The 18,782-nt window shown below is 33.7% G+C and overlaps 1 protein-coding gene across 1 annotated transcript in view; it reads left to right on the top strand.

Moving 5' to 3' along the window:
• The window catches only part of LOC126893201 (glycine receptor subunit alpha-2), a 191,542-nt gene that overhangs the window by 87,534 nt on the left and 85,226 nt on the right, over positions 1-18,782 (top strand). Inside the window, exons 4-6 of the mRNA XM_050663167.1 lie at positions 1,117-1,199; positions 2,068-2,202; positions 5,606-5,782. Of these exons, the coding sequence (XP_050519124.1) occupies positions 1,117-1,199; positions 2,068-2,202; positions 5,606-5,782 (395 nt within the window). The remainder of the gene's footprint in view (positions 1-1,116; positions 1,200-2,067; positions 2,203-5,605; positions 5,783-18,782) is intronic.

The following is an 18,782-nucleotide window of genomic DNA, read 5'->3' as shown; positions in this document are numbered from 1 at the left end:
TGTCATGGCGGTGTCGAAATGAAATTGCGACTGTCGAAATGAATTAGAATCAGGGCCTATATATAAAAATATATATGTGCAAAAACGAATAAATCCACTTTTTTGTTCAAAACCAAATACATCCAAAAATACGCATTTTTTACTTTATCTTCTTATGCAAATATTTCATTCGACCAATAGATGGTACTAGGGAGTTATTAGCGATGAGACGATGTAATATGGGTGGTCAGATATTTTGTCGTTGATTGATTAGCCTCTGCAAAATTACCTTAACAAGATTGTTGGAATATCAGACTTAAAAATAATCTGTTTGGAAAAGACACAGATTTAAAAAACTAAAGAAATTAAAATTTTAATTTCATGCTTTCAGCATTATCGATTTGAAGGCCAATCTGAACTTAGGCGCGCAATTTACAAAAAGGGAAAGTGTTTAAAAAATGTTTGCTATCAGAAGTCAACCTGTGAATTGCCATTCTACCAAAAAGTGTTCAAAACTTATGGAAAAACAATTTGGAAAGGAGTGGAAAAGTGACTAAATTTTTTTGTGGTACACGAATCTTTCATGTGAAAATAATAAAGATGAACATACTAAGGAAGTACCTCAGGAAGAAGAAGGGCTAAGAAATGAGTGTGACTGTCTAGAAGAAGAGTTTGCACTTTATTTTTAAATGCACTATTCGATGTGCTGTGAGTCTACTAAACGCCATAATGCTTTTGATTTATGTATTAGTAATAAAAATAGTACTTTTGTTAATTCTTGCTAATAAACTTGTGAGCAAAATGAAATAAATCCAGTAATTTCAAGCAAAACCAAATAAATTCACTTTTGTTTAAATTTTCTTTTGTACTAAATATTTTTTTTTAATTTATATTGTAGGAAAAGTTTTATTATGACTTCTCTAATAGTATTTACGAACAAGGTAAACAAAAACATAATTACATTTGCGTCCCAGGAAAATCCTATTTTTGCAAAAATCGTTTTTAGTGGATTTATTCGGTTTGCTTTAAACCTCCTTATTTACTAATAAGCAACTTTAAGCTTAGACTACAATTCTTCTTTTCTTGAAAAGAAAAGAAAATAAAATGTCGTTTATTTATTCAACTCAATCTTTACAGGTTAACACTTGTGTTGTCTTGTGCGATGAAATTCGAAACATACCCACACGACACCCAAATATGTTCAATGATGATAGAAAGTTGTAAGTACCAATCATGTGCCTTAGAACATGGAGCTTTTCAACAACAGTCATTTGTTTCGAGCTTCTATCATATAGAATTTGAAAAATCCTTTGTAAAAAGTATAAAATTTTTGTTAAAAATCCCTTTAACGGTTACATCACAACAAAAAGTTTTCGATTTTATAAACAATCATCATCAGTGTTAGACAGATTGGATGCCAGCTGTGCCACCAAAGAAATATTAGGGTAAAAACCCTTTAAATATTATATAGATGCATTAAAGGTGAATACTTAAATAAAATGCCTTAGGATGGATACATAGCAACAAGGATAATGCCCTTAGGTAAGATATTGAACTTCCCAACACGTGGGATGCAAATTGAGTTGTTTACATTACAATGACTTCATGGCAACTCAATTTGTATCTCACGTGTTGGGAAGTTTAATACCTTACCTAAGGGCATTATTCTTGTTGCTATGTATCCATCCTAAGGCACTTTATTTAAGTATGCACCTTTAATGCATCTATATAATATTTAAAGGGTTTTTACCCTAATATTTCTTTGGTGGCTCAGCTGCCATCCAATCTGTCTAACACCCGTGATGATTTTTTATAAAATAGAAAACGTTTTGTTATGATGCAGCCCTTAAAGGGATTTTTAATAAAAATTTTATACTTTTACAAAGGATTTTTTCCAATTTTTGTGATTAATATTATACAACCAACTACAGGAAAAATTTTTCTTTTCCTTGTGGATCTTCTATGTATAATCCGTGTATATTACCATTATACAAGGATAATACGACATTTGACAGAAGCTCGAAATAAATGACAATCGATGAAAAGCCCTATTATTTAAACATTGTATATAATTTCTTCATTTCACAGTATCTCATACAGATCACGACTTGGTGTTCATATGGAATATGACGGATCCTTTGGTTGTTAATCCAGAGATTGAACTGCCTCAGCTGGACATCTCCAACAACTATACAACTGATTGCACCATAGAGTATTCTACAGGTAGTAAACGATCTACTTATGTTTGCATATTATTCCATTCATTTCATTAATAATTTGTATATGTTCCCGTATATTATTGTTCTAAATATTATTGATTTAAAGGTCTTTGAAAAATATTTAAAGGTCTTTGATATTTACACTATATTCTTTTAGATAACACACTCCAAGTAGTTCTTCTTTTCTAAGTGATGCAGGTAATCATCTGCATGGTTCCATCTCGAACGTTCGGGGTCGTCCATGATAGTTGAGTCATTGGGTAGCCCGATTGTTCTTAAATCTGACCATATGGTATCTCTCTATCGCACTTATCGACGTTCTTAGGACCCTCTCCATATCGGGACGTTCTCCCAGATTAACTTTATAAGGCGATCATTAGGGAGCCTATGGATATGGCCAGCCCATCTTAGACGTTGGAATTTAACCCTTAAGTACTAACATCTTAAATCAATGACGTAAACACTAACTAACCCCTGACGGGTTTAACATTTTAGCGGTAATTTTTTTTTGTTAAATATTTTGACGCAAAAAAATATTTTGATGACTTACTGAAAGTATTAATTATCTAAAAAACACAGTAATTAATCTAGTTTATCTGTATTTATTAAAATAAAAAACATTATAACAATAATGGAAGGATTGCTTGTGTGCCTTTTTACTCCTGAAAAAAAGTGTGATAAAAATTAAACAAATTAAAGAATCTTGATAAAAATTTATAATCGAGTTAAACAAAGAGTAGGAAACATGAACATAAAAAGATTTTAAACAAATGGTAAAACAAAAAAAAACTGACAGGAAGTAAAGTTGGTACAGTGTAGCAATGGTAATCAATGGTAACATTTTCATCACAAATTGATTCCACTTCGCTTATGTCGTCTTCTACTTCATCAAGGCATTTCAAAAGAGTTTCCTCATAGTCTTTATCCCCTTATTTGATCTTTTTTGACGAAATGGGCACATTATGTTTAATGACGAACTGGGCATAAACACTAACACCCCGTCTATTAGACGGAAATCACATTTTGAGTCTAAATATCTTTCGAATAACAACCTGCCGCAAACTGCAGAATTCAATACTACTAAATAACAACCCAACTTGAAAAGTCATAACCGGGGGACCTTCAGTGGGGCTACATAAACACCTATGAATAGAAACGAAATAGAAAATTTAAGCAGAATTATAAAATTAATTCGACGTATCGGACGCTGTAGTGGTAGCGACAGCTATTAAAGAGAAAGAAGAAATCCCAGATCTAAACAATAAATCTGAAAATTTTCGTGGAACCATATTCTGGTAACATCCTTACTATCTGCCTTTTACAATTTATAAGACAAGGAGACGACGAATAAAGAAGACGAGACGGACTCTACAATATGCAGTCACATTCCGTCTATACGTCTAGGAAAAATTCCAACGAAAGTTGATTCCGTGTACTCAAAATATGAGTAAAATGAAAGATTAAAAATAGCTTATGTTTCAATTTGGTTCAGAGGTGATCCACCATCCCCATACGTCCGTTTCCTTCTCTCCAGATCTCTTCAGTGGGGCTACATAATCACCTCTGAATCGAAACGAAACCAAACTGCCTATTTAAGCAGAAGTATAAAAATAGTGAGCAGTATAAAAACAGCGGCAGAATTCCGGAAAATTGGTTACAATCAACTTTCGTGGCCATTCCTAAAAAACCAAACACTAAATTGTGTGACCAACATAGACTGATAAGCCTAACCAATCATATCACCAAAGTCTTCACCAAAATCATATATAACAGAATCTACAAGTGTGAAGCGGAAAGCAACGAGGCGCAATTTGGTTTTAGGAACGCTTTGGGCACAAGGGAGGCAGTGTTTTGCCTGCAACTATTAGTACAGAGGTGTAGAGATATGAACAAGGATGTCTACATGTGCTTTGTAGATTACTCGAAAGCCTTTGACAATGTGAGACATGACCAACTAATTGAAATTCTACAAAGCATAGGAATTAAGGACATCAGAATTGTGACAAGTCTCTCCTGGAATCAGACAGCCAGGGTAAAAGTCAGCAATGCATCCACAGAGAGCATTAATTCAGAAAAGGTGTGAGACAGGGATGTGTTCTCTCCCCTCTCCTTTTCAATATTTACTCCGAACAAATTTTTAAAAAGCACTGGATGAAACAAACGAATGCATAAAAATCAATGGAGAATTGACAAATAACATCCGATATGCGGACGATACAGTCGTACTTGCCAGTAGTGTCGATGAACTTCAGTATCTTATAGACAGGGTACAAAGAGCGAGTGAAGAAAGAGGACTTAACCTCAACATAATTAAAAAAAATGGATGCTGGTCAGCCAAACTCAAAAACCTGCCAGACAATTGAAAATAAAAAACCAACTAATTGAACACGTTGACTCGTATATATACCTTGGAGAAGTCGTCAACTCGAAATGGGATCAAACAACCGAAATACGATCTAGAATTAAAAAGGCCAGAGCAACATTTAACAACATGAAAAATATATTCCCCTATTCCGACATATCTCTCCCACTAAAAATACGGCTGCTAAAGTGTCTTGCAGTCTTGCTATATGGCGCAGAGGCATGAACGAACACTGACGAAAACATTAATGAGAAAGCTGGAGGCATTCGAAATGTGGGTATATCGACGTATCCTCAAAATATCTTGGACGACTCACACCACCAACGTAGAGGTACTGCACCGAATGGAAAAACAAAAAGAAATCTCTTTCACAATTAACAAACGGAAACTTGAAGACCTCGGTCATATTATGAGACATGGTAAGATAGAAAGCAAACGGGGACCCGGAAGAAGAAGACACTCATGGCTTCAAAACTTACGCCAATGGTTTGGAGTAACATCGATCGAGTTATTCAGAAACGCCGCAAACAAAATTAAAATTGCTATGATGATAGCCAACGTCCGCAACGGACAAGGCACATGAAGAAGAAGATAAAAATAGTTCTGCGTATCGGACGCTGTAGCGGTAGTGACATCTATTAAAGAGAAAGGAGAAGTCCCAGATCTAAACAATAAATCTGAATATTTTCGTGGAACCATTTTCTGATAAAATCCTTAATAAATAATAAATTATTAATGAATTATTATAAATAAAAAATAATTATTACAGATTCATCAACTATAAATACTGTAAAAACTAAGTTTATATAATACATTACTTAATTTATTGAATTTTGCGAGACATTTTGTTTCTTCGCTGAGAATGATATGGCATTATAAGTTAATTCTCTTAATTTATCATACAAACCTGTATCATTTTCCTTATTTCATTACAATAAATCCACGATAATTTTCGCATCGACACGCTGCAATTAAACTGTCTTTAGCTTACGCAATAGCGAAATAATACACCAGCGTTACCAATGGCAATTTTTATTGATTACAGGAAACTTCACTTGCCTGGCAGTAGTCTTTAATTTGAGAAGAAGACTTGGCTATCATTTGTTTCACACCTATATACCGTCCGCTTTGATCGTCGTGATGTCATGGATATCGTTTTGGATCAAGCCCGAAGCAATACCAGCGCGAGTCACTCTTGGTGTCACCTCTTTACTGACATTAGGTAATTATAGTTTGTTTAGTCCATTTCAGAGTTCTTGACAATTTAATCCAGGGCATTTAGTACAAACTAAATCGATTTTTAAATACAGCACCTAGAGACTAGCAATTTTTTGTGTTCAGGATGTTGTCAGGAAAAAAGTCTAGTATAGAAAAATGTGATACAATACCTAAGTATCTAAAAATCTAAAATAAACAAAGCTACTTTTTAATTCATCTCCGAAGTTGTAATAATTATTGTACGCTCCCCGTAGCGTAGCGCTACTACGACGCGACGACGGCTCTACCCTAAAGATTTTGGTATTTCTAGGTAGGTTTCATTATATTATAATGCTTCTACAACTCCAAAGACTTTGTAAATATATTCTAGATACCCATTATAATACTTCTGCAACTCCAAGAACTTTGTAAATATATTCTAGATACCCTGTTCTACCCTAGAAATACAACAATCTCATTTTCGATAAAAAATCAGTTACCGCCTTTGGGCTTAGCAAGGCAGTATAGGGCAGGCGTTTTTAAAAGTAGCCGAACAGAATTCGCATTTTTGTCTCTCTTTATATTTTGTTTCGCGTTAGAGATATCGCAAAAAGTTATTCGGAAAATTGTTAGAAATATTATTCTAACCCCACATACCAAATTTCATGACAAAATTCGAACTTTTCGTTTTTTTCAGAATTGGTAGTCAGGATCCTAAAACATGCAATTGGCAGTCCCGAGATGCAGCTCGGCACAACCAATGTCAAAGGCGCAAACAAATCTAGCCTACCTATAGCCCGAAAATATTGGAAATACGGCCAGGCAAGCGACAATATTACAGCGCTGTGCTTAGCGTAAAGAGTGAGACAAAATGCGAATCTCTAACGCGAAACAAAATATTGAAAATTCGTCCTGTTTGTGAATTCGCAGTAGGCCGCGTTTAAAATTTAAATTTCAGTTGACTATCTTAAAAAATGTATACCATCAAAATGAATGACTGTAAAATTTCAAATCTGTATTTATTTTGATAGCCGAAATATAAGGGCGTCTTCATCTTAAATGCGACACACTGTATACAGGGTGTTTGATAAAGAATGGGTCATAGCTTAACCCTAGATTCCTGAGGTTAAAATATGTCATTTTAAGCTAACTTATCTTAGTACGAAAGTTGATAATAACCGAAATACAGGGTGTCAAAGTTAAACTTTTATTTTATTAATTCTTGAATAGTTCCTAACAGACATGGGATAATAACAAAAAAATTTGGTAAGCGGTGATTTTTTGGGACGAGAAATCTAAATTCGCCACCAAAAATGGTGTATTGTCCAGAGGGCGCCACATACGCCTTTCAGCGCTCATTTAATAGGTTCAATTTTTTATTACGCACTCTACATACTTTTTAAATCAAAAATTTTATTTTGTTAATATTTTTACTTAAAAAAGTTATACTACATTCATCTCGCTAAACTCAACCGTTTTCGAGATAAACGCATTTTAAATCTGCGAGGCAACATAATTTTTTGAATAATATCATTGTAGTTACACCCGAAAAATAACGTAAAATCATAAAAAATTACAAAAATGTATCTCAAATTTCTTCAAATGGAATTTGCGATGCAATGACATAAATATGAGAACTGGCACAATTATTATGGTTTCAAGATTATTTTTCGGGTCTAACTACAATGATATGCAAAACTTATGTTGTATCGCAGACTTAAAATGCGTTTATCTCGAAAACAGTTGAGCTAGCGAGATGAATGTAGTACACCTTTTTTAAGTAAAAATATTAAGAGAATAAAAATGTTGATTCGAAAAGTACGTGGAGTGAGAGATAAAAAAATTGAACGTATTAAATGAGCACTGAAAGACGTATGTGGCGCCCTCTGGGTAATACACCATTTTTGGTGACAAATTTAGATTTCTTATCCCAAAAAACCCCGCTTACCAAATTTCGTGTTGTTATCCCGTGTCTGTCAGCAAATATTCAAGAATAAATAAAATAAAAGTTTAAGTTTGACACCCTGTATTTCGGTTATTATCAACTTTGGTACTAAGGTAAGTTAGCTTAAATCGACCAATTTTAAGCTCAGGAATGTAAGTTTAAGCTATGGACCATTCTTCACCAAACACCCTGTACCTATACACATAAGTATGTAGGTACCTACATATTATACAACAGTTTGTCAATTTTAAACCTTACAATGGCTATATCTCACGAACAAAAGCTGATATCGAAAAATGCTTGAAACCGTTTCTAGGATAGTAAGGGGGAACTAAAATGACATGAAAGAGAACTCACCCCCATCAACCCCTTAGGCCCCACCCATCACAACCAAAAAAGTTTAAATTGCAAACCCCTACTTTCTCCGGCAGCTCCGGGTCATGGCTCCGGGGGTCAGTTCTGATGGCGTATTCGTATTTCGGAACCCCAAAAACCTCTAGTGTACTTTTTTGCATCAATTTAGTGCCGAAAGCACTCAGAACTCCAGAAGATGACGTTACCCTAGACACCAGGTGCTGCGAGTGTCGGTTCTGATGGTGTATTCGTTTTCAGAAATCCCAAAAACGGCCTGAATTTGCATCAATTTAATTCCGAAAACCCTCGAAACTTTAGAAGATGGCGTGCCTTAGCAGTAATACTGGGCACCAGGTGTTCCGTGGGTCGGTTCTGATGACGTATTCGTGTTCAGCGACTCCAAAAATCTCCAAGTACTCAATGTAGTGCTGAAAACCCTTGAACCTCCAGATGACGTGCCTTAGTAGTAAACTTGAGCAGGTGCTCCGGAGATTGGTTCTGATGGCGTAGTCGTGTTCCCCAAAACCCCCAAATAACAAAATTTGACCCTTAATATGCTTATTTTGACATCTTTATGCACTTTTGGAAGCATTTTATGCACTTTAAAATGCAAATATGCATTTCCACCCATTTTTCTATAATATATTCTTTTCCTGACATCATCCTGAACACAATTCAAAAAGTTGCGAATCTCTAGATGCTGTATTCAAAAATCGATTTATTCTGGTGGTTTTAGTGCTAAATGCCCTGGTCTAATTATACTTTATTTACTATTTAGTGACAGACAAAGAGAGTTATACCTAAACTGTATTTAGGGTAGACTATGCGTTAAAATTGCTATGCATGTAGCACCAGAGATGAGTGTATTCCAAACATTCAGCTTTTTGTTCATTAGTTCTGGCCCAGCTACCATCTATTTTATTTATTGGAGTATTGTGCATGATATGTTTTTTAATAAAGTTTTAATTCTATAATTTAGCTTTTGCTATGTACTGTAGCCATGTACTATCAGGAATGAGTGTATTCAAAATATTTAGCTTTTATTTTTCTTTAGTTCTGGGCCAGCTACCATTTACTTTTTTATTGGAGTGTTGTGCTTGATAGATCTTTTAAGGTTCCTAGTCACATTGCATAGCGCATAGTAGAAACGAATGGCAAAAATTCAAAGAAGATAAACGAAATCACTAACTAACTATCTATCAGTCTTGCAATATCCAATATTGGACATAGGCCTCTCCTTCTCTCTTCCATGTTTCCCTATCCTAAGCCATGTGCATCCATTTTGGGCCGGCTTGGTGTTTTAGGTCAAATATCTATCTCATCTGTGGTCTCCCTTCTTCTTCTTAACGTGCCCTATCAAGTCCCCTTGACGTTGGCGATTAACATGGCGAAACTGTCTCTGTCTCTAAATTCTAAATAGTTGTTCTGCTTTCTTTATTTCTGTCCACTCCCGGATATTCTTCAACCAAGAGGCTTGCTTTCTACCAATTCCTCTGCGTCCTTCAATTTTACCCATCATAATAAGTTTAAGAATATTATACTGGTCTCCCCTTACTACGTGTCCAAAATAGGCCATCCTTCTATATTTGATGTTATTAAGCAGCTCGCGGGCAGCATTTGCTCTCTTAAGGACTGCCACATTTGTCAGCATAGCCGTCCATGGTATTTTCAGTGTACGTCTGTGCAGCCACATTTCAAAGGCCTCCAAACGATTAGTGGTCTCCCTCTCTTTCGTTTATATGTCCATGGTCTCCACTTTGTAATAATTTTATTCCATCTTTCGTCTTTTTGTCTAATAGTATGAATTTCCATTTAAGTTTATTTGTTTGACGAGTAGCATCCTTAACTTTTGTGATATTTCTTACCCAAAAATTACTTTTTCTATCTGATAGTCTTATGTTGATCATTTGTGTTTCCACTGCTCATTGTGTTTTCGCAATTCTGTCCATATTCGCTTTTGTGAATGTCCATGTTTGACATTCATGTGTGAGGACCGGAAGAATACATTGGTCATAGAGTTTCGTTTTTAGATATTGGGGGTATTTTTTTATCTCAGGAGATCACTAACTATTGACCATAAATGGGAAAAATTCAACATGCCCTTGTGTCAGTTGGAAAAGAAACCGTTAAACCACTTGAGAAAAAGAAAACCCTTCATGACAGTAGAAATTCTTGAACGTATCGAAGAACGAAGAAACAGTAAAGCAAAATACATAAATAAATACAAAAAAATTTAGGGAAAGATCAGAAAGAGAATTCGAGAGGTAAGAGATAGATCTCCGACAAATGCAAAGTAATAGAAGATCTGGATAAAAACTATAATAGCTTTAAGTTACACAATTTAATCAAAGAAATTGTGTTACTGGACTAATTACATCCAACAACTATTTAATGATGAAAGAGAAGAACTGTCATTAGAAATCACAGAGATTACCGGACCACCAATATTACGAGAAGAAATCATATATGCCATAAAAACACAAAATATTGCAAATCTACTGGACCAGATGATGTGTCCATCGAATTATGAAAACTCATTGATGAAGATGTCATTGATATAATTGTTGAACTTTTTAATGTAATACACTCTGGACCAAAATTAACCGGCCACCTTAAAAATGGGTTATTTTTGATGTCTTATATCTCCTAAACCTGTTGTCCGATTTAAGTGATTTTTTAATATGTTATAACCTTATTCCTTGGCAATATCGATTAATTAATATTGTTGCTAAACACGTAAATTTTCATTGTATACCGGGTGTACGAATCAAACTGTTTTTTTCTTAAAGTTTGCATCACCCTGTGGAATATTCTAGCATTTGTAAAATACTGAAATAAAAAACCTAACTATAGCCTCATGCTTTCTCAACATTTTGTTGTTTGATTGGTTCGCTTGTGTTGGATAACAAAAAAGTTAGGGGATTTAACAACTAGATATGTTGTTTATCAATACAGGGTATTTAAAAAAAATTGGCAAAGTTTAAGGGGTAATTCTGCATGAAAAAATAATGACAGTTTGCTTTATAAACTTATGTCCGTAGTTGCTTCGTTTCCGAGATGTGTTGAAAGTTTTCTGACAAACTGATGATTTATTTATTACTTTAAAACCGGTTGAGACATGCACATGAAATTTAGTGAGTTTTAATACGTAGTTATTGCACATTTTTTTGGCATACAATTAAGCATTTCATATTCACCATTGGCGCGCATACGGGTAATATGATGGCTCATATTACCCGTATGCGCGCCAATGGTGAATATTAAATTCTTAATTGTATGTCAAAAAATATGCAATAACTACGTCATAAAACCCACCAAATTGCATTTGCATATCTCAACCGGTTTTAAAGCAATAAATAAATCGTCAGTTTATCAGAAAAATTTCAACACCCCCTATTTTGGAAACTAAGCATTTGCGGACCTAAGTTTATAAAGCAAACTGTTATTATTTTTTCATGCAAAATTACCCCTTAAACTTTGCCAAAATTTTTTAAAAACACCCTGTATTGATAAACACCATATCTAATTGTTATAGCACCTAACTTTTTTATTATCCAACATAAGCGAATCAGTCAAACAACAAAATGTTGAGAAAGCATGAGGCTATAGTTAGGTTTTAATTTCAGTATTTTATAAATGCTAGAATATTCCACAGGGTGATGCAAACTATAAGAAAAAAACACAGTTTGATTCGTACACCCGGTATACAATGAAAATTTACCTCTTTAGCAACAATATTATTATAACGATATTGTCAAGGAATAAGGCTATAACATATTAAAAAAATCACTTAAATCGGACAACAGGTTTAGGAGATATAAGACATCAAAAATAACCCATTTTTTAAGGTGGCCGGTTAATTTTGGTCCAGAGTGTATTTCAAACTGCCACAATCCCCATACAATGGCTGTAATCGACCTTTGTAGCAATTCCCAAAAAGCAAGTACAACAGCCTGCTCAGTGCACAGAACAATAGCTTTAATGCGTCACACACTTAAGACATTTTTGAAAATAATACAAAGCCGAATTTTTAAAACATCCAACTAATTATTGAAGATACTGTAATTAAGAGTGTGGATACCTACAAATACTTTGATAACATCAAATTAATGTAAACCAAACCAAGGAAATTAAGACAAGTATTGTCTGCAAATCATTGCACTGCCTTTCCCTAATAACACAAAACATTCCAGGAATGTTCCTAGAAGGTACACACAGGACATTGAAAACATTCCGGGAATGTCCCCAAAAGCACACGAACGTCCCTGGAAAGTCCCAGGAAAGTGCTGTGTCAGCATTTTAAACATTCCTTGAATGTCTTGTTGGAATGTTGGAATGTTGGAATTCCATGAATGTCTACGAATGTTCTTTGAACATTCACAGTATATTGTTTAGACTGAATGTCTTGTTGAAACATTCCATGAATGTTCTTAGGACATTCAAAGTATATTTTTTAGACATTCTCTGAAATATATCGTCAGTGATGTGACAATACCTCCTATATGTTTTTTCATGAGTTTTGCAGGAGACGAAAAACATTTTTTACGGTCACCTCCTGTTTTCATACGTAAGTTTTGACTTGTTTTGTAGTAAATAGATAGTTGAATTTACTACAAAACAAATCAAAAAATATATGAAAACACGAGGTGGCCCAAACAAGTTTTTCATCTCCTACAAAATTCATGAAAAAGCAGATAGGAGGTATTGTCACATCACCGACGATATACCAGAAGTACAGTAGGAAAAATGAAAGAATACCCATGAACGAACATATAAAACACGCTGTATTTTCCTGTCACCGTGTCTCACAAAAAACTGGTCAGCACAAGTACATGTAAGTATTATTGTTACTTGCACTGGACAATTTTCTTTGTGACACGGTGACAGGAAAACACAGCGTGTTTTATATGTTCATTCATGGGTATTCTTTCATTTTTCCGACTGTATATGTAGCCATACCAAATAATATATCCTTGATAAATATAAACATTTTTATTGCACAAAATCTTGTCATATATTTTTTCCATAATCATCACTACGATGACGATTCATTGTATTGAATTGTTCATTAGAATTACAATCTAGTCATAACTCTGACCAATGAGCAATTTTAATTTAACCTAAATTACTACTGTTCCTTAAAATGAAGAGCTTACCCATAGCGTCTCTTATCTAATCTAACAGGCACACAAGCACTATGCTCTGCTTTTCTAACCGCACTATTCTAAAATACACATGCACACAAGCATTATGCTCTGCTTTTCACTATCACTCAAACTAGTTCAAAAGGCTTTGTCCTCTTCAATCTTCTAGTTTGCCCAGTAGTATCTAGGAGCTGGATTTCCTCAATATTCTTGTAGGTACTTACGAAGTTGTTGCTTGTAACTTCCAACTTTACTCCAACTTTAAAAACAAATCCAGCTGTAAAATATTTATGTGCCTGAAGGCTTTTGTATGCTTTCATCTATAATATCTATAATAGTAATTTGGTGGAATGCACTTTATGGTAAAATCCAATTCTGACTGAATTGTATATGGATCTAAATCCCCAATTATTTTCAGCTTCAAAAATATCTAAAACAATAAAAGAAATAATGTTATTGCTTGCAAAATCCATCAATATTGATAAATATCAGAGAAAAATGAACATTGATAAAAATTTTTTGCCCTACCTTTCTCCAAACATCTGGTGTCTCCAATAATAATTTCCTTAAATTATCACTTTGCAGTGTGGTAAAGTTTATAAAGTTCACAAAATACAGCAAACGAAATCCAAATGAATCCAAAATATGACGATAAACAGTGAAATGATGAAATGAAATGATATTACAAACATAACCTCTGTAACCTGTATGCCATGCCAACGCCAACCAGAACCAGAAGTCACGTGGTTTGGATTGCCTAAATACATATACACGCGCAGCAAATTTGAAAATGAATGCAAATTGAATAGTAAATGGCCTCTCTTAAAATATAGGACATTGGTAGTATATTCATAGAATGTCTTGTGGTAACATTCCACGAATAACTTAATCAGATATTCACCGAATGTTCCTTGAATGTCCAGTACATTCAAACATTAATAGAACTTTGATAGTACATTCCTGGAATGTTTTGTGTTGTTAGGGTTGTATCCTTTAAATTTAATGTAAAACTGTTTTATGAAATGTGTTTCACAGACAAGGCACAAATTAATTTTTTCAATGTCAAGGATTGCCTGCCAAATTAAAATGTACCAAAATCTCAAATTCTACCATTCATAATATTTCTCTTGTCAATCTTGTCTTCCAATCAAGCGTCTAATTAATGCCTTCAACATGTACCTAACTGATAAAATTTGATCTAACACCTAGGTTTTTATTAATTGACATCATCACAATAACTTTGATTGAAAATGAAAGTATGTAAACATAAAATTAGCCCAGATATAGTTCTTCATTACCGAAATATTCACACTATACATTAAAAATGTCTGAATCCAAATTTTTTCTTACAAATACACATTTTTTGAATGAATCAATCTTGACTTTCTTCATTACGTACCATTATAAATCGGTTATGGTCAAATAATTTTTTCACATTTGTATACTAATTGTTACAGACGAAATGTCTTATCTGGTGATATGAATCTGAGTAGAAAAGTGGTACAAGTACAAAAGTATTGTTTCGGAGAAAGTTCATTTGAAGTTCATCACCTAGTTAAGAAGCAGGATTCCCCATCTCGTTTACTGATAGAATTAACAGTAGATTTTTTTGTTGTTGATCGATCGAATATGATATCAGAGTAATAAACAATTTAAAATTTTGAATAAAATGAGTGAAATTATTTTATTATCATATATCCAAAAAAAAAAAGCAAAATATCTCTTACACTTTTTTATGCTTTATTTCGCTCTAAGTTTTATACATAAATATGTCATTCTATTCTCCGTCTCTCATATTAAACAGTGCTACATGCTACGGGAACCATGGCTTTTATCCATGGGTTTGTTTTCCACTTATTCTTTAAATTTCGGTATTCTCAGTTCTCCAATGTATAATGTATCTTCGATCTGTATCTATACGTTTCTTTCGTGCGCTCTCTTCTTGTCTTCCCTATTTCTCCCACCTGTAGTATTTTTAATAAGGCATTTCTTTTCTTTGACATCAATAACATGAGTTCTATAACAATATCATTCTCTGTGCCCATCATTTCGCACTATATTTACAACGTGCGGTCGTGCATTAGAACAAAGTTATTGCCAATATAAAAGGCAAATGGCACAACATGTACTTGAAGAACATCAACGATATACCGGTGAGCATTGATGGTACCATTATTCGACACCGCCAAGTCTATACGATCCATTAAAGAAGCCTCCCCAGACCATAACCAATACTCCACCGAATAATCAGCCCTGTGATGGATGACCGAAGTTATCTTTAACGTTTGCGTTAAAGTTAAGATAACTTTGACATATAACTGTCTCGATAACTTTTTAGGTAAATTCCGTGTGACGTATCCGTTACCGTTATGAGATGAGTTACTTCTTAAACGTTAAAAAAAGAAGTAAGTATTGGCACGTATTGGTTTCTCTAACAAAGAGAACCTTCTGCAGGAATAGTACAAGTTGGAGCGAGAATGTGAATCATGAGAAGACCTACTGCCGATGACCGAACAGCTGGTTGGTTCGGTGGTGTATCAAAAAGTAGATAGAAACAGGGTTGCTAAATTGGGGTATTTTCCCACAATTTTGGGGTAATTTGAAAGCGTCTAGGTTAATTTTTCTAAGCAGAAATTGTTGTGTGATTTGGGGGGGGGGGGGATATTATGGATGATTTTAAGGGGTCATGGTAAATTAAATTTGCGAATGTACAGGGTTATTCACTATATTTTGACCCCCCTGTAAACTGCTCTATTTACAGAATTAGAAAAAAATGTAAAATACAAAAGTTATTCGATTTTTAAATTATGATTTTTTGACAAATATATCATACTAGTGACGTTATCCATCTGGGCGTGATGACGTAATTGACTATTTTTTTAAATGAGAATAGGGGTCGTGTGCTAGGTCATTTGAAAGGTAATACTCTATTCAGTAATATAAACATTAAAATAATTATTTATACAGGGTGTCCAAAACTATTTTTTTGGATTAAATTAATTTACACAAAAAGAATAATGTATGTAATTTATTTAACTCAAAATATCTTCTACTGCTGTTAAAAAACAGAAATAAAAATTTATTGCACAAAAAATAAACATTGCTTTTTGCTTAAATTCAATGTTCAAACTGCTAAGAGGAAGATGGGTGGCAGCAACATTGAATTTAAGTGAAAAGTAATGTTTATTTGTTCAATAAAGATTTATTTCTGTTTTCTGACAGCAGTAGAATGTATTTTGAATTAAATAAATTACATACATTCCTCTTTTTGTGTCAATTAATTTAATTAAAAAAATAATAATTTTGGACACCCTGTAATATGTTAGTGTAATCATGTTAGTGTTTATATTACTAAATAGGGAATTGAATAACCTTTCAAATGAGCTAGCACACGACCCCTATTCTCATTTAAACAAATAGTCGATTACGTCATCACGCCCAGATGGATGACGTCAGTAGTACGATATATATGTCAAAAAATCATAATTTAAAAATCGAATACTCTGGATAGAAACTCTGGATAGAAAGAACATTAGGTAGGTACTTAAAATCCCTATGTTTATAAATTTCAACTTATATCTTTCGATTTGATTTTTGTATAATTTTTAAAATTGTATTACCCTTCTATTCTTTATTATGAAATTATTAGCTTCCAAATTATTAGCTTTATTTTTCATTTTTAATTATTGTTTTAATTTTATTATTACCTACGTGCTTTTAATTGTTATTTTAGGTCTATGTTTTTGATATTTTTAATTTTGCGCTGCTTTATATTTGATATTAAATTAATAAAATGCAGCACAAAATCCTAGGACAACCTGAAGCCGCGTTCTTCGTTAAATATTCATTTGCTTTCTATCTAAAAACAAGTCAACAGATGAACCTAACCTTACACATCCTTACATAACTACAAAGTTATCTCATAACTTGAGGTTTAATTAGCCGTGTGATGGATGACCGAAGTTATCTTTAACGTTTGAGTTAAAGTTAAGAGAACTCTCAGGAATAACGATCCCATAACAACTATTTTGGTAAAACTCGGTGTGATATATGCGTCACCGTTATGAGATAGTTATTTCTTCAACGTTATGATAGAAATAACATTTGAGGAACAAAGCTTAAAGTAACAAAGAAAATCTTATGTAGAAATAGTACAAGTTGGAGTGAGAGCGAGAGATTGTTCGGAACATGCTACAAGATGGATAGATGAGCGTAAAACCCGTCGTTGACCGAACAGCAAACAGCTGTTTAGGTTCGGTGGTGTTTCAAACGGTAGAGAGAAACAGGATTGCCAGATTGGTGTATTTCCCACAATTTTGGGGTAATTTGAAAGAGTCTATTGAAATTTTTCTAAGCAGAAATTGTAGTGGGATTTTTTGGAGGCAGAAAATTATGGAGGATTTTAAGGGATCATGGTAAATTAAATTTTGCGAATGTACATAGAACTGTATATTATACTCCCATATAATCGAAGACGATAGGAACTATGAATTATCTCCAGGGCCCTCGTTGATGAGTATTATAATTTTGGTATACTGTTCTCTTCATTTGACTACTAATTTATTAAAATGCGGCAAAAATTTAAATTTGGTGTATTTGAGCTTCAATTTGAGGGCATTTTAATTTCAAGTGGGGGATTTATAAAATATCATCTGGCAACCCTGGATAGAAAGCTCAGTAGGTACTTAAAATAAAATTTCAACTCATATCTCTCGATTTGATTTTTGTATAATTTTTAGAATTGTATTACCCTTCTATTCTTAATTATTAAATTATTAGCTTCTAAATTCACTCGATTTATGTCTAAAAACAAGTCAAAAGATGAACCTAACCTTACATAACTACAGAGTTATCTCATAACTTGAGGTTTAACGTCGCGTTATAAAGTGACAGTTGATATATCAGATAACTCAAGAACTGTCAAAAAATAACGCAAGTAGTTAAGTTAAATATGATACATCACACCAATTCGAGGATTATAACTTAACTACAGGATAACTTTACGTTAACGATAACTTCGGTCATCCATCACACGGCTGAATGTCGCGTTATAAAGTGACAGTTGATATATCAGATAACTCAAGAACTGTCAAGAAATAACGCAAGTAGTTAAGTTACATATGATGCATCCCACCAATTTGATGATTATAACTTAACTACAGGATAACTTTACGTTATATTTAACGGGAGTGATTCATCACAGTACTGAATGTCGTTCGTCGCATTAGTATAGGCGCAACATAGGGGGTCCCGTGGGCACTTTTAGCTTGCCGCGATTTGATGGTGGTATTATAGGTTTTTTGGGTCGCCGAATCCAATGGAAGTGGTCTGGAAGCCCAAGTGTGGTGCGTTTAATTGTTATTAACAAATTATGGTAAAATTAGGTGTTTTTCAGGAATTATTAGAAGCCCTGTAAATAAATTGATAGTGTTAAGGTTTTCTCTGGTGTATTTTGGTCGCTGAATCGAATACGACTAGTCGCGATTACTCAAAATGTATTCTTATTTTGTTAATAACAAAATAATTGTTTATTCGCCATCGCCACTCTATAGACCATCACACAGCGTACAAGATCATATATT

This window comes from Diabrotica virgifera, chromosome 10 (genome assembly GCF_917563875.1).
Source record: "Diabrotica virgifera virgifera chromosome 10, PGI_DIABVI_V3a".
Lineage (NCBI taxonomy): Eukaryota > Metazoa > Arthropoda > Insecta > Coleoptera > Chrysomelidae > Diabrotica > Diabrotica virgifera.
The sequence above is the reverse complement of the archived record's forward strand: the minus strand, read 5'-3'. Positions and strand labels throughout refer to the sequence as shown.